At 52.6% G+C, this 13,654-nt stretch overlaps 6 protein-coding genes across 6 annotated transcripts; 4 read left to right on the top strand and 2 right to left on the bottom strand.

Annotated features, from left to right (window-relative positions):
- Positions 1–1,033: 1,033 nt before the first annotated feature.
- Positions 1,034–3,042, top strand: J4E79_001266 (uncharacterized protein; the record flags this gene model as incomplete). The annotated part of the gene is made up of 3 exons (XM_049350176.1): positions 1,034–1,337; positions 1,390–1,866; positions 1,919–3,042. The coding sequence occupies 3 exons, from the start codon at positions 1,034–1,036 to the stop codon at positions 3,040–3,042; spliced, it is 1,905 nt and encodes a 634-aa protein (XP_049215335.1).
- A 981-nt stretch (positions 3,043–4,023) lies between these two features.
- J4E79_001267 (uncharacterized protein) lies at positions 4,024–4,696 on the bottom strand (the record flags this gene model as incomplete). The annotated part of the gene is made up of 2 exons (XM_049350177.1): positions 4,024–4,206; positions 4,259–4,696. The coding sequence occupies 2 exons, from the start codon at positions 4,694–4,696 to the stop codon at positions 4,024–4,026; spliced, it is 621 nt and encodes a 206-aa protein (XP_049215336.1).
- Positions 4,697–5,450: 754 nt separating this feature from the next.
- Positions 5,451–5,729, top strand: J4E79_001268 (uncharacterized protein; the record flags this gene model as incomplete). Its single annotated transcript, XM_049350178.1, has 1 exon — positions 5,451–5,729. One exon carries the CDS (start codon positions 5,451–5,453, stop codon positions 5,727–5,729), a length of 279 nt encoding a protein of 92 aa, XP_049215337.1.
- Positions 5,730–6,256: 527 nt separating this feature from the next.
- Positions 6,257–6,667, top strand: J4E79_001269 (uncharacterized protein; the record flags this gene model as incomplete). Its single annotated transcript, XM_049350179.1, has 1 exon — positions 6,257–6,667. One exon carries the CDS (start codon positions 6,257–6,259, stop codon positions 6,665–6,667), a length of 411 nt encoding a protein of 136 aa, XP_049215338.1.
- Positions 6,668–9,202: 2,535 nt separating this feature from the next.
- Positions 9,203–9,486, bottom strand: J4E79_001270 (uncharacterized protein; the record flags this gene model as incomplete). The annotated part of the gene is made up of 2 exons (XM_049350180.1): positions 9,203–9,352; positions 9,418–9,486. 2 exons carry the CDS (start codon positions 9,484–9,486, stop codon positions 9,203–9,205), a joined length of 219 nt encoding a protein of 72 aa, XP_049215339.1.
- Positions 9,487–11,791: 2,305 nt separating this feature from the next.
- On the top strand, positions 11,792–13,578 carry J4E79_001271 (uncharacterized protein; the record flags this gene model as incomplete). The annotated part of the gene is made up of 3 exons (XM_049350181.1): positions 11,792–11,846; positions 11,908–13,166; positions 13,216–13,578. The coding sequence occupies 3 exons, from the start codon at positions 11,792–11,794 to the stop codon at positions 13,576–13,578; spliced, it is 1,677 nt and encodes a 558-aa protein (XP_049215340.1).
- Positions 13,579–13,654: the final 76 nt, after the last annotated feature.

Here is a 13,654-nt window from a genome sequence, read left to right on the forward strand (position 1 = left end):
TATGTGGATATGCCAATGCTGGTGCCGTCCATGGACGTTTTCGAGAAGCACAACAGGGCGTCCGCGCTAGGTGGATTGGAGAGAACAACGCGACCACTGATTGGAGTGCGCATGGAGAGCGACACGGCGTGCTGCTGCCGGTTGGTCGAGCTGCCTGTTCGAGTTTGGTGGAGTTACATCGCATGCATGCGAAGGCTGTTTCATTGTGTGGGGAGCAGCCGAGGATTGATGTGACGAGGAGGCGCCCAGCGGGACGGAAGGCTCGGCGCCAGCTGGGCAGCGGACTCGCAGCAGAGTTCGGCGGTCATGAGCGACACACACGATCGTCGACAAATGTCACTCGCCGGACCGACGTCCTGGCTCTCAACTCCAGCGCCCTCCTCGCTGCAGCGATGAACGACGTTCCCACGAGCTGTCAGCGCGCATGTGCACGTCGTGTCAGTGCGCAAGCTCTTCGGTATTGCACTGCGGCGTGGTGTCATCATGGCACAGCTCGTCGTCCAGATAAGAAAGAGCTAGGGTTACCCACCGCGTGAATGGCTGGAAAGAACATAGTGTGATCAGCGACGCTGCCAAGTGCCGAAGCACTCAATCGACGTCGTCGCATGCGCCGAGATACCCATTTCCCTGGAGCTTGGCTTGCCGAAGCCCTGCAAAGACGGGTGCGAAGCTCTAAATCGTAGTCTTACTTTCGGCATCGCCTACCCGCCCAGCTTTTGCCCAGTCACCGGCTGGTGATAAGACGGGCATTGCGAAATAGTCCCTTGATGCTGTATGGGTCAACCGCCGGCTTGGGCTACTAGCTAGATTCCACCAATTCCTGGAAACGAGGGTGGAGTGTATCCACATACGACACCTGCTCGAAAGAGAGACAGTCAAGGAATACCAAGACGGCGCTTGGGATGAGCAGATTTGCCGCTTCTGTGTCACTGTAAGGATGCTATGAGTATAATTGCGGTCGTGTGCCCAACCCTTGCGGTTCAGCAGCAGCTCATTCTTTTGCACCGCCCATACTCTTCCGTGCCTGCTAATCATGTCGGCTAACGCTGGCTCCAACGCCGTGGACATGGCCATGTCCAACGAGCCCAACAAGGCTGCTATGCCTTTGTACGAGATCGACGAGAAGCGTGCTCTTTCGGACGATCACACACCGTCGACTCTCAGCCACCAGCCTCATGGCGCTGATGTCTTCGAGGCCGACTTGGAAGGCGAAGAGCCTACGGAAGATGAGTTGAAGACACTTCGCCGTGTATCTGGAAAGATTCCGTGGACTGCCTTCACCATCGCCTTCGTCGAGCTTTGCGAGCGCTTTGGTTACTACGGATGTCAGGTTTTGTGTATGTTGTCGCTCGTACCTGTACAAGAATCAGCCCACTGACTATTTCGAAGACACCAACTTCATTCAACAGGACCTGCCCGTGATTGATGGTGTTCCACAAACCACTGGCAAGGACCCTCGCTCAGAGGGTCAACCAGGCGCGTTGGGCATGGGACAGCGTGCATCCTTCGGTATCGGTCAATTCAACTCTTTCTGGGCATACAGCACACCCATTATCGGTGCCATTATCGCCGACGAGTACCTTGGTCGCTTCAACACCATCTTCATCGCCATCGCCTTCTCTATCCTGGGTCACATTCTGCTCATCATCTCCGCCATTCCCGCTGTACTCACCAGCGGCAATGCCATCGGTCCTTTCATCCTTGGTGTCATCACCCTTGGGTTCGGTACCGGAGCTTTCAAGGCCAACATCTCCCCCTTGATCGCTGAACAATACCGCCAAACCAAGCCCCGTGTCATCAAGGACCCCAAGACTGGCGAGCGCGTCATCTCTGACCCCAACATCACGCTCTCTCGTATCTTCTTGTGTATGTTGTCCCCCAATGCGATATTTGGAGCAAACCACTAACATATTCCAAGACTTCTACATGTTCATCAACATCGGCTCTCTGACTGGACAAATCTCCATGGTCTACGTTGAGAAGTACGTCGGCTTCTGGTGTGCGTGGCTGCTACCCACCATCATGTTCTGTTTCTGCCCCGTCGTCCTTTGGGTCTGCAGGAACAAGTACATCCGCACTCCCCCCACTGGTTCCGTCCTCATCCGCGCCTTCAAGGTCTTGAAGCTCGCCACCAAGGGCAAGTGGTCTCTCAACCCTGCGACTACGCGCAAGAACTTCAAGAGCGAGCGGTTCTGGGAGGACGTCAAGCCCAGCCACCTCGGTGCCAACAAGCCATCCTGGATGCAATTTGACGACGCTTGGGTTGACCAGGTTGCTCGTGGCCTGCGCGCGTGCTCTTGCTTCACCTGGATTCCTCTTTACTGGTTGAGCTACAACCAGATGAACAACAACCTCACGTCGCAGGCCGCCACCATGACCCGTAACGGTGTTCCCAACGATGTCATCACCAACCTCAACCCCATCTCCCTGGTCATCTTCATTCCCATCGTTGACAACTTCCTCTACCCCGCTCTCCGCAAGGCAAACATCCGCTTCACTCCCATCAAGCGCATTGCTTTCGGTTTCATCCTCGCATCTTTCGCCATGGTCTCTGCTGCCGTTATCCAGCACTACATCTACGCCGAGGGCCCTTGCGGCGAATACATGAACAGCTGCGACGATCCAGCCCCGATCAACGTCTGGACCCAAGCCGTGCCCTACATGCTTGTCGGTTTCTCTGAGATCTTCACGTCGATTACTGGACTCGAGTTTGCGTTCACAAAGGCACCCAAGAACATGCGTTCGCTGGTTACTTCGTACTGGCATTTTATGTCTGCCTTTTCCAACGCGCTTGGTCAGGCGTTTGTGTCGCTGTCCGAAGATCCGTTGTTGGTCTGGAACTACACGACTGTTGCTATCCTGGCGTTCATCGGTGGCATCCTCTTCTGGTTCCATCAGCGCAAGACGGACAAGCAGGAGGATATTCTTAACATGCTTCCGGACTCCAACTACATGGGCAAGGACCGAAGGCATAGTGTTGCTGGTGCTGAGGAGGCTATCGCTGGCCACAACGTTGAGGCGCATGTTCGTACCCAGGGTTAACTCGTGGGCAGTTTTGTGCCAAACGTCGACGTTTATGAGTGCCGCTGCCAAGAGTGCCTGGTTGTATAGAGCTATCGTATGATTGAAGATACCTATCTAGCTTGAATGCTAGTTAATACACGAGACTTTTACCCAGCTCAAACATTTCTATAATCTTCTGCTTTTGTATTGTGGCACGAAGCCCAGCCAATCACGAACTAGCTACTGCATGTGCTACATACATGCACGCGTTACCCTGTATTGCCAATACTGTGTCGACGTTATGATATCTTCTTCGTAAGTCGTCTCCGTGGTCACGCCCTTGCTGATCCAAGACCAGTGTCTTCAGAAGCGGGGCATTAGTGAGCCAGAACGGCAACCTCCAGAAATGGACAACGCATGACAAAGACACAACATCATAAGACCACGAATAACAAACTTCAGAGATTGAATAGCCGTCAAAGCATCCATGTATATACGTTGAGTTACGGAGCGAACTGGTATTTGCAGTAGGATATACTGATGTGCTGACCAACACGCAAGCAAATGCATGTGCCTTCTACCACTATTGATTATATTGTGCTCACGCACCATGGTCACCAGGTAGTGTTGGCTATTCATTGCTCTGTCTTGCCGTTACAACTTTGTCTAGCCCAAGTCGTACTCGCCGGCTTGGCAGGTCAGGCTCGTGTAAAGTTTTCAACTTGGTCGATATGACGGGAGAAAGACCCTAGTATCCACATAGTGTACGTCTCTAGTCCTCCAACCAATCTCATATGCGTACATTCACCACCACAGAGCAAAGATAAGAACAACGCTGTACTCACATTCCGTCGTTATCTCTGTCTTGATTGGGCCCCACGTAGCCATGCTCACATCTTTCCGGATGGTAGTCGATGTACTTAAGCACGGCAACGATACTGGTGGGTAACTTCTCATAGTCGGCTAACGGTCCGCCTCCTTGGTCAGGCGGAAGAGGGCAACCCGCGGTCATGCAATCATCTAGATCGGCATGGAGATGAGATCCGATTGGGCATTTATAAGCGCCTTGGCTAGTAATGTTTGCTTCAAAGCAAGAAACAAGCTCAACGTCTTCTGGCGCCACTGGACCTTGTCCGTCCCCCCGTAGTTGTCCCCTTGGACCTCTGGTGGAATCGAGCCATGTACTATGGACAATATGCTCATCTGAATAATTATGTCCAGGGAACATATGCGTCTTGAATCTCGTAGTGATGACTTCTTTGTACCTCTTAGATAAGATCCACTGCTCCAAGTCTTCGAGACCAAGGAACTTGGCCTCAGACAGAAGTTTGTTATATCCCACGTAGTCGAATCCCTTCTCCCTCGTCCAGAGCAACGGATATGTGCTAGGTCTTTTGATATAGGTGAACAGTATTGGCCAGATCTCAGGGTCCGTATCGATGGGGAGCGAGCCGTCGGGCAACAGATCGATTCCAGCCCAATTACCGCCAAGCAGAGCGTCGAAGTAAGGAACGCTCATAAGGTCGGATTTTCGGATGCGATATTTGCGGCCGTCTACGTCGAGGGCTACGAAATTGCCGTCAGGGATCGGGGCGTCGCGAGGGAGGGCGAGTTGTTGAGGGGCGCGCGCGGCGTGCGAGCTGTGCGAGGCATTCGATGCGTCGATTTCCATGGCGCTGACATTCGATGTCATGGTCGAGGACTGGCTGAGCGGTCGGTGTGACGGGGGCCGATTGATGTGTGAAGTGATGAGAGATGGCAGACCGAGGAAGACGCGTCTCCAAACGCGCCAAGCCTTGCCCCGCTCGTGCTGTCCGCTGTTCCCCCAAGAGGAAATCCCTCCTACCAAATCTAACTCTAGAGGAACTCAACAATCTTTGGGAAACATCACAATGTCCTGCCAGCCTTTCGCTAATGACGCGCTGCAACGCGTGCGGTTGGGCTCTCGATTACTTCAATACCGGCACCGATTACGCCGAACACAAACCAGTCCACTTCTGCGACGCCTTCTCTAAAATCCAGATGTCGCTGGCACTCCGTGGCTATCACAAGGTGTTCATCTTTGCGGAAATGAGAATATGTTAACACTGTAGTGTCTTGTTCTGGGTCGAGGCGGAGTGGATTGCCCATATGCATGACCACGAGCGTGCATAGCATAGGAGGACAGAGGATCCAGGTGTTGTTCAACAGTCATGTGGGTAGATGTTATGAAAGCGGAATATAGACATTGTCTCTGTGCCTAATCACTTGAGCATGGATCGTGCCACCTGTTATCTGGGTACGGCCCTGACCGTTGTCGCCTCCGCCCGCACATCTCTCTCCCCTCACCTCCCACGGCGATATCTCCAAGCCTCTATTTAGCTCTGCCCTCCGGCGCAGCAACACTTGGGGCTAATTACCCGCGCTGCTCTCTATAACACTGCGCGTCTATATCACGACTCCAGGCAATGCCGCCAAAGACCATTACGGAGGAGATCGACGACGACACCGACGATGAGATCAACAGTGAGACCGACGACGACACCATCGGCGAGATTGAAGACGAAGACGAATCTGGCACCTTCCCTACAAACGACGAGCTTATAGCAATCGCAGAAGAGGATCCCACGTCCGCAGCAGGGCTCGCATACCAGACTCCCTTTGGCGCTTTGCTCTGGCAATTGACCCATCGTCACAACACCCGCGATCGTGTTACACGAGACCTTATTAGCAGTGTTGGTACCTAGGCAGTAGAATCAATCTCAGACTCTTACTCTGCACCATTATCAACTTCCCTGTAAGGTTGACTTGGCCATGGGTCCAGATCGGCAGGCCCAGAATTCGAAGGTTTGTACCAAATTTAACACTGCATCCTCGTCGTGCTGGGCCCTAGTAATGAGGCGACGATTCCAGTCATTAGAATAGAGAAGGGCAACTACAAGCATGGCCCCCAAGACGTTATAAGGAAGCACATAGTCTTCAATCAACACCAGACCGCTCTCTTGTCGCATCTCAAGTTGCCTTATACACCGTCTGCACGCTCTCTATTCTATGATCACCCTTTATGTTTCTTGTCGTGGTCACTCCAATGTCTCGGTGGTGCGAATCCTGATTCACCACGGAATCCAGACCATTCACTCACCACACTAAGCTAAGACAAACGCACCACACGTTGAAATACATATCCGACCAACGTCAAAATTGCGGCTTCAACCGTCACATAAAACTTATCCTACCTTGATAATACCAATTCAACGCGCACACCCCAGCAGCAATGGACGACATCTGGAGCGACACGGAGTTGAGCGAGACATCGTTTACCACTACCGAATCATCACCGCCGCCATCTCCCATCCTAACAGACTACCAAAACAACCTCATCGCCACCTATGCGTTCCACAGCGATAGCATCAGCGACCTCATGAACATCGCCGTCGACCTTGAAATCAGCGTGCGCCGCGAGCGCGACGAACCGAGCCTCCCATACCTTACCGAGGATTTGGAAAAGACACGAGGGGAGCTGGTGTTGCACAGGGACGCGAAGCGCAGGATTGAGAGAAATCTCAAGAAGGAGAAGGAGAGGTTGAAGATGGTGGTTGGAAACGGGTCAATCGTGGCGAAGCAGCAGTTGAATGAGATGGCTCGTTATATGGAGGTGGATAAAACGATAGAGTGTCTACGCTGAGAGATGAGTGGGCTAGGGCGCGCAAACCTGCATATCTAGAGGGAGTCTACGGCGTCTGGTGCAAGGGAGCTTTGACAAACACGACGTGCATCAAGTTGGGTCTAGGACTGAGAGGACGCAGTACACAACGGTTTCATGCCTTTCCTTGGATGATATTGATGCTCTTCCTCATACAAGTAACAATGGGTGCTCATGTGAATGGGGTATACTGTTAATCGCAACCATCGAAACTGGACGAGACGAGCAAATGACAACAAGAAGCTGGAGATTACGGAACTGTACAGGGTATTGTTACAAACAGTACAAATACAAATACAAACAGCACAAAACGCAAAATCATGCGACAGTAAGACTAGCGGCGCTTGGGGTGTTGCGCTTTTGCTAAATGGTCTCGTCCACGTCTCCATTCGATACTACGTCAAACCCGAGCATCGGATGTGTCACCTCTCCCCAACACCACAAGCAGGTCTTGTTCCCAGCCTGTCGCCCACAGGCGCAATGTTCTTTGTGTTCAGCGAACATTGTATCGAGGGTAGTTTCTTCCGCCTCGTAACAGCGTAGGCATAGCCAGCGGTCAAGGAAGTGATTACGCAAAGTGCACTGACACTGGGAGTCTTGAAGACTGCTTCTCCTATCCGAACCGTCTTTTGGGAGGCAGTCGTTGCAGAACCATCGTTTCCTTTGCTCTGTTGCTTGGTATAAGGCTCGAAGAACGGGCGAGGGGTGCACGACGTTTGAAGACGCCGATGCGGCCAAGGTGTGACTGCCGAGATCCAAGTCCAGGAGCTCTTCGACACACTCGGGTAGACCGAAACTATCTTCTTCAAAAGGAACGTCGATGAAGCCTTGGTCGTGATGTGGTGCACTGGAACCATGCGCAGGACTTTCCCATTCTGACGCGGGGTGATCACTAGACATGTGATGTGGGCTGAGGATGGGTATCTCAGATGGTGATAACAAGATAAAGCCGCTAAAGTTGGGCAACTCATCTTCATCACATGGCGTTTCGTAGATGCTCTGGTAGACGCAGTGGATGCGGCACTCGTCGCAGGTGCTGACCTTACATCTTGAACAGGGTCGACACTCCGTATCAGACTCTTTTGCGCCGCACTTGATGTACTCAGTACAGTCATAAGCATCGAAGAAGGTCGACTTCTTGTGGCGCTTGTTACGGATCCGTACACCCCTACCAGAACACTTGAGTTTGCCCAGCAAATTCTCCAAGCTACTGGGCTGCGGTAGTATCGTCTTATGCATAGTCTTTGAGCATAGGAGTAGCGCCATGAGGTCGTCTGGGTATAGGCTTGATATGATCATCTCCAACAAGCCATATTCGTGGAACACTTCCATAAGAGGACACCGCTCCCTTGACGCAACCGCACTGTCCATTCTTGTCTTTTTGCGCGCCTCCATTTGCTCACCGCACGATCTTTTGCGCTTTGTAGTCTCCATGGTCTCCCACTCGCGATAGTCTTGATCCCAATTATGTCGTGGTTCTGCTGTCCTAGTGGTAGACACGCGGTGGTCTAGCGATTGAGTAGCCATATCAGCCTTGAGTTGAGACTCCTAAGAAAGATGAGCAAGGAAGACTAAGGACGTCGGTGCGTCAGTCGAAGTCATCATGGGCCAGCAGATGCACCATGAGAGTACCGGCTCATGAGCACCACCGAGTCCGCGCAATGACGGGAAGCGCATCTCAAGGCGACGTACTTGTCTCTCACGTCGCAACGTGGTTCTAGCCTTCCGCGCCTCTGATAGCGCTTAACAGCTTTCAGTACCTGGATCTGGGTCCATCTTGGCGTTGTGTTGACAATAGTGTGGGGGACGCTCAACAGGCGGGACGAGATGAACAATGGCGTTGTATTACCAACACCTCGCAGCAAAGTGGGGCGTCTATTTCAGAACCAGGGCGATTCAGAAAGAGCATGAGAAACGATGAGGAATTTTTAGTCTCGTCTATTTTGACCATCGTGGACGAACGGGGAGATGCGGGATTGCGTTCCGGTAGCGGCCGACCGACGAATGAGCATCGATGACATGATGGTGCCTCGGTCATTGCTTCTTTCCGTCTCCCTTGATCCTTCACTCGACTTCGCGCTGTTCGGATGCACGCAACATATGCGCAACGCACGCGCAACTCTACTTCACCATCGACCGTCACATTGAACCACGCCTCCGTTGATTCCGATCATGCCATCTTACTGGCCCTTTCATAACGTTGGTGGTATGCGCGACGCACCGCTACTAAGCCATCGTCCAGGCATTTGAACCACAGTCACGCGTGCTCAAAGCATCGAGAGGCCGCGACAGTTACCGTTAGCTGTTCAAGGCTTTTCATCCATAGGATTGTTACATCATGGGTGCTTCGATGGGACGATGATTGTGCACACAGCTCAATCGCATTCTCGAACGTACATACTCGCACCTCTCGAGCTTTCCCATGGGCGATATTTCGAGCTTCCTCCCAGTTCCCTCATTCCGATGCGTAGTCACCACCTCCTTTGGTCCCATCTCATCGCCGCATTGGCATGACCCTTACTTCTTCTCATCCGGAATTGAGTAGCAGCAGCCGATATCGAGCACATTATAGAAGTCGCAGTCGCGCTGGACGTAGAAGCCACCCTTCTTGTAACAAGTCGTTTTGGTAGTGCAAATTCCCGACGGGTCCGACCTTCCGCATGGTGCCTAAAGATGGGTGTACGAAGTCAGTGTTTGTCTCACATGCAGTTCGTACATAGGCAGTTACTTGCTGGGTAGGGGTCTTTCGGCGCAGCGAGAGCGATGGAAGCGATCGCGGCGAAGAGAACGAGAACCTTCATCTTAATGTTTGATGACAGATGATGCGATTTCGATCAATGGAGGTGTTGGTTTGGAATCTCGGAGATTTATGGAGGTGAGTGAGTAAGTTGACGGCTTGTGTAGTGATGTCGCTTTGGTTATCACAAATCAATGTTTATATAGACAGCAGCCTCGTATCTACGGCGCCACTGACATCGCTACAGAGGAGGAGCTCATCCAAATGTCCTGCGTCGAAATCCAAATTTAGCTGGGACTATCTAAGCGACTCCGAACCGCCCAAGGTCCGTCCAATCCACGCATCTCTGCGCCCACCAGCCATCATTCTAAGCTTTGCGTATTCGCAGCAGCGATATCGTCATGTTACCATCTAGGCCAATGTAAACCTTCAACCGTAGACGTTGCGATAGCGCTCATATGCCTAAATTGCGTCGCAGAATTTAGCGAGAAATGCAATCTATCTTCCCCGGATTTTCGTATTGCCAGCACTTCTGATAAGTCCCCCACATGCGAGCTAGACATTTTACCATATGAAACGGACGTACTGTCCTTCGCGGCTCGGATACCAGGCAGATATGACGTCGCTGTCGCATCCAGTGCTGAATTCTGTCGCGTCGCGGTATCATCGAGGCGGAAGGTCGTATGAACTCATAGGGTACCAAGGCAGTTAAGACGGCACTACTTCTGCCTTGGAAATCTACACCGGGTGCAAGTCCGCAGAATTCAGTCGCTCCAGCAAACCACCTCACTAAGCACGCTCCAGATCTCTCTGGCACAGCACTCGTGACCCACTGTGGCTAGGATTGCAGCCATGTTAGACAATCAGCGCTGCGTCGTTCTTGCGGAACTTCTGCACGCTGCTGCGCATCACTGCAACTTTGCCACGTGAGTATGGAAAGTAATCGTGGTAGGTGCTTCACGCGCACGTGATGCAACGTCTTGTCTGAACGAAAGAGCAAGTCTCCCCAGGGCCATGTTGCTAGCAATTTCATCCAGAAGAGGACTCTGGACGAGTCACGTCTTGAACCACTACTCCCTGTTGTCTAATCTGCTGTGTCCAGTTGGCCGACAATAATGCGATGGCCTCCAACGCCGGTTCCAATGAGATTTGGCATGATCCCGGCCTTCGTGGTGTAGTGTGGCGCATTTGACGTCGCAGCGCGTGAGCAGGAAGCGCCACCAGTGGTCTAGGCTTTCTGTATAACCGTTTGAGGTGGCTCGAGGTGACGAGATGCATGTCTCCAGTCGTCCCTAATCCTCCTGACTTCACTGCTAACAGTTAACATGTGTCTTTTGCGGGCCTAGAGCCTCCATCATCAGCGGGGTAGCCCAATGCTGCTACATCTATATCCACGTGTTTCTTCCAGAGCCTGGAGCCTCGATACACCAACGATTCCATGGAACAGAGCACGGTCTCAATAACCAGCGTTAGAAGACTTCCAAGATGGCTATGGGATGTGCCGCTGTCTGGTACAATAGTCGGCCGCAGTCGCACGAGGATAGTTCGCGTCTTCGACCTCGGCGCGCGATCCCAAGGGCTGATGCGCCCGCTGTCGGGCGCGCTAAGAAATGGCGCATTGCAAGGTTACGTCACGTACGCGCATTCCATCACCAAGTCAGCCTCACACACAGCCTCTACTTACAACACCGGGCGTAGCCGCATCATGGACGCGATGCTGCGGCTTATAGCAGGGGAACAATCACCACCTTTGCCGGATGCGGACGCGCGATTTAGAATATTCCTGGTCGATCTGCTGGGACAGCGCATTGCATTGCACCCTCAACACCAAAATTTTCATCATCGCAGGCCCGTGTCCAACGCCATGCTCAAAAGGAACTACACTACGACGCGCTCGGTAAGCTTCTAGAAGGCCAGTAATCGAATCATATAACAGTTCGCTTATCTTTTCCATGCACGGTCGGCGAGTGTTTCCTTCCATGGGGCTTCTAGAAGATAGTTTCTCGGCCTGTTTGTCGGAACGATTAGCTGGTCCAGGGCACCACAGCGGTCAACGGCGGCACTTAGACCTGATTGGTTCATGTCGCCCCCTCAAGTGGGCAGGATCAACCGACCTGCAGCCGCATCTCCACCTTTTGTTTCCAGCATCAGCCGCATCCATTCCCCTACGACATCGTTCTGTATGGACTCTATATCTCTGTGTTTCGTTCAGTCATCGTTTTCTCCCGAAATACATTCCAGTCCACCTTCACACAAAGACGCCACCAGTCTGGTGCATGATCCCGATCCATCCGTGTCATGTTGAGATGACGATTTCCCGTGTCTCGCAAAGGCTGTCTATCTAAACGGGCTAGTACCTTGGCCCCAGAATGGCCATGGCCCCACGGAAAGGAACGCGACGAGCGTGTGACCCTTGTTCTGTCAGTGAGTGTTAGGTGCATGTCAACGCTCGTGACACGACTGACATTACGTTTCCTTCGTCTAGGGAAAGTGCGATGTGATGGCAACCAGCCATGTTCAAGATGCGAAGCCGCTAGCTGGGACTGCACCTACTTGAAAACGCATGGAAAAAGCGGACCAAAAGGACCACGACGGACCACGGAAGCCGCGATCAGGAGACTGCAGGAACGCAGCAAGGGCACCCATGATGAGGGGTCAAGAAGCAACAGCGAGACGAGCTTTGACGCTGGAAGCCCAGTATCTACCGAGCTAACCTACCTTGACCCCATCTCTTTGATGAGCGATGCCGATGGTGAACCCAAAGCCTGGCCGGACATCTTGAGTCCAACCCTCTCCGCCACCCCTCACGAGCCTCAGAGGATATCGATTGCTTGCCTATCGCAATATTTGGATATCTATTCGGCACGCGGATACGGTATATGGCCGGTGGTCGATGCAGAGGCTCTGACGGCACGTCTTTTGACTCATCCCGATGATTTGGAAGCTTATGCATTAGCCACTGCAATATCTGCTGCTATAGTGAGCCAGTTCTCTATGGACGAATCGGGGAGTCCACTGGAGGGCCACTACCGCGTCCCGAGTGGCACATTTGAAATGGAAGCAAAAAAGGCAAGGAACGAATGCGATCACCTGGAGAACGTCACTGTGTTCTCTTTGCTGAGCAGCTTCTTCCTACATGTCTACTCGGCAAACGTTGGGAGGATGAATGCTTCCACAGTGTTGCTTGGAGAGGCCATCTTCAAAGCGCACATCATAGGATTGCATAAGGCGAATCATTACGAGCACATGACCGCGGAGCAAACACAATATGCGTTGAGAGTATACTGGCTCCTCTTCATCACGGAGCGAGCACATTCTCTGCAACACGATGTGCCGACAACACTCAAGCGCGCCCCAAATCTCCCTCGACTGGAGGACCTACACGATGGATCGGTCACACCTGCTTTTGTTCAGCTTTGCCGTCTGTTCAACATTTTGGATGTCACTATAACCGCCGAGCCAGCAGCTGCGCGCCACGCCCTCGCATTAGCTCAGCAACAGCTTAGCAGTGATGAGGACCCCCGCAGCCTCGAAAACGAGCTCCAGCGCGCAGATATAACAATGACGCAGCAATGGATGCGCATCTTCTTGTGGCAGCACGCACTCAATGTAACGAATCTGAGCAGTCGCGCCAGCCAGGATGAGGAGTTCTCATTTCGCTTTCCCGCCAAAGTCGCCCAAAACGTCCTCAGCAATCTGAGTAGCCTCTCCCGCCAGAGCATTGAGGCGCATGGGCCCGGCATGGTACGGAATATCTCGCTAGAAAAGTAGGATGTCACTAACATGTATACAGGAGTCGAAACTTTTCGATGTTGCCAACTCGCTTGCAGACGTCATGATGATTATGCCTTCTCTCAACCACGAATCTCACTTCGACGTTGGACCTAGAGATTTGATCCACTCGCTTGCGCAAGTGCTGGCCTCCTTTCGTGGTGGCAATCCTGCTGTCATTAGTATACTGCAAGAGAAGCTCACTATGCTTGGACTCTCCGCTGGGTCGCCGCAGAAGTTGCTTGAGCTTTCCTCGCCGGAAGAGGAGCATGACGAGTGGCACGACCGCTCCATGTCTGCTCCCTCTACCTACCCGTCCTTGAGTCCGGACGTTTCAATGTCACCCTCACTCCAGTCGAGCATGAGTATGGATGGGACGTATTGATCTTTCCTGATCACCGCAGGAGAGCTTTTGCAGTATCATGCACATCCGGACAAAATATCCGGTTGCACAACGCGTC

Source organism: Alternaria viburni (assembly GCF_023758015.1).
Source record: "Alternaria viburni strain BMP 2772 chromosome Unknown scaffold_2, whole genome shotgun sequence".
Taxonomy (NCBI): Eukaryota; Fungi; Ascomycota; class Dothideomycetes; order Pleosporales; family Pleosporaceae; genus Alternaria; species Alternaria viburni.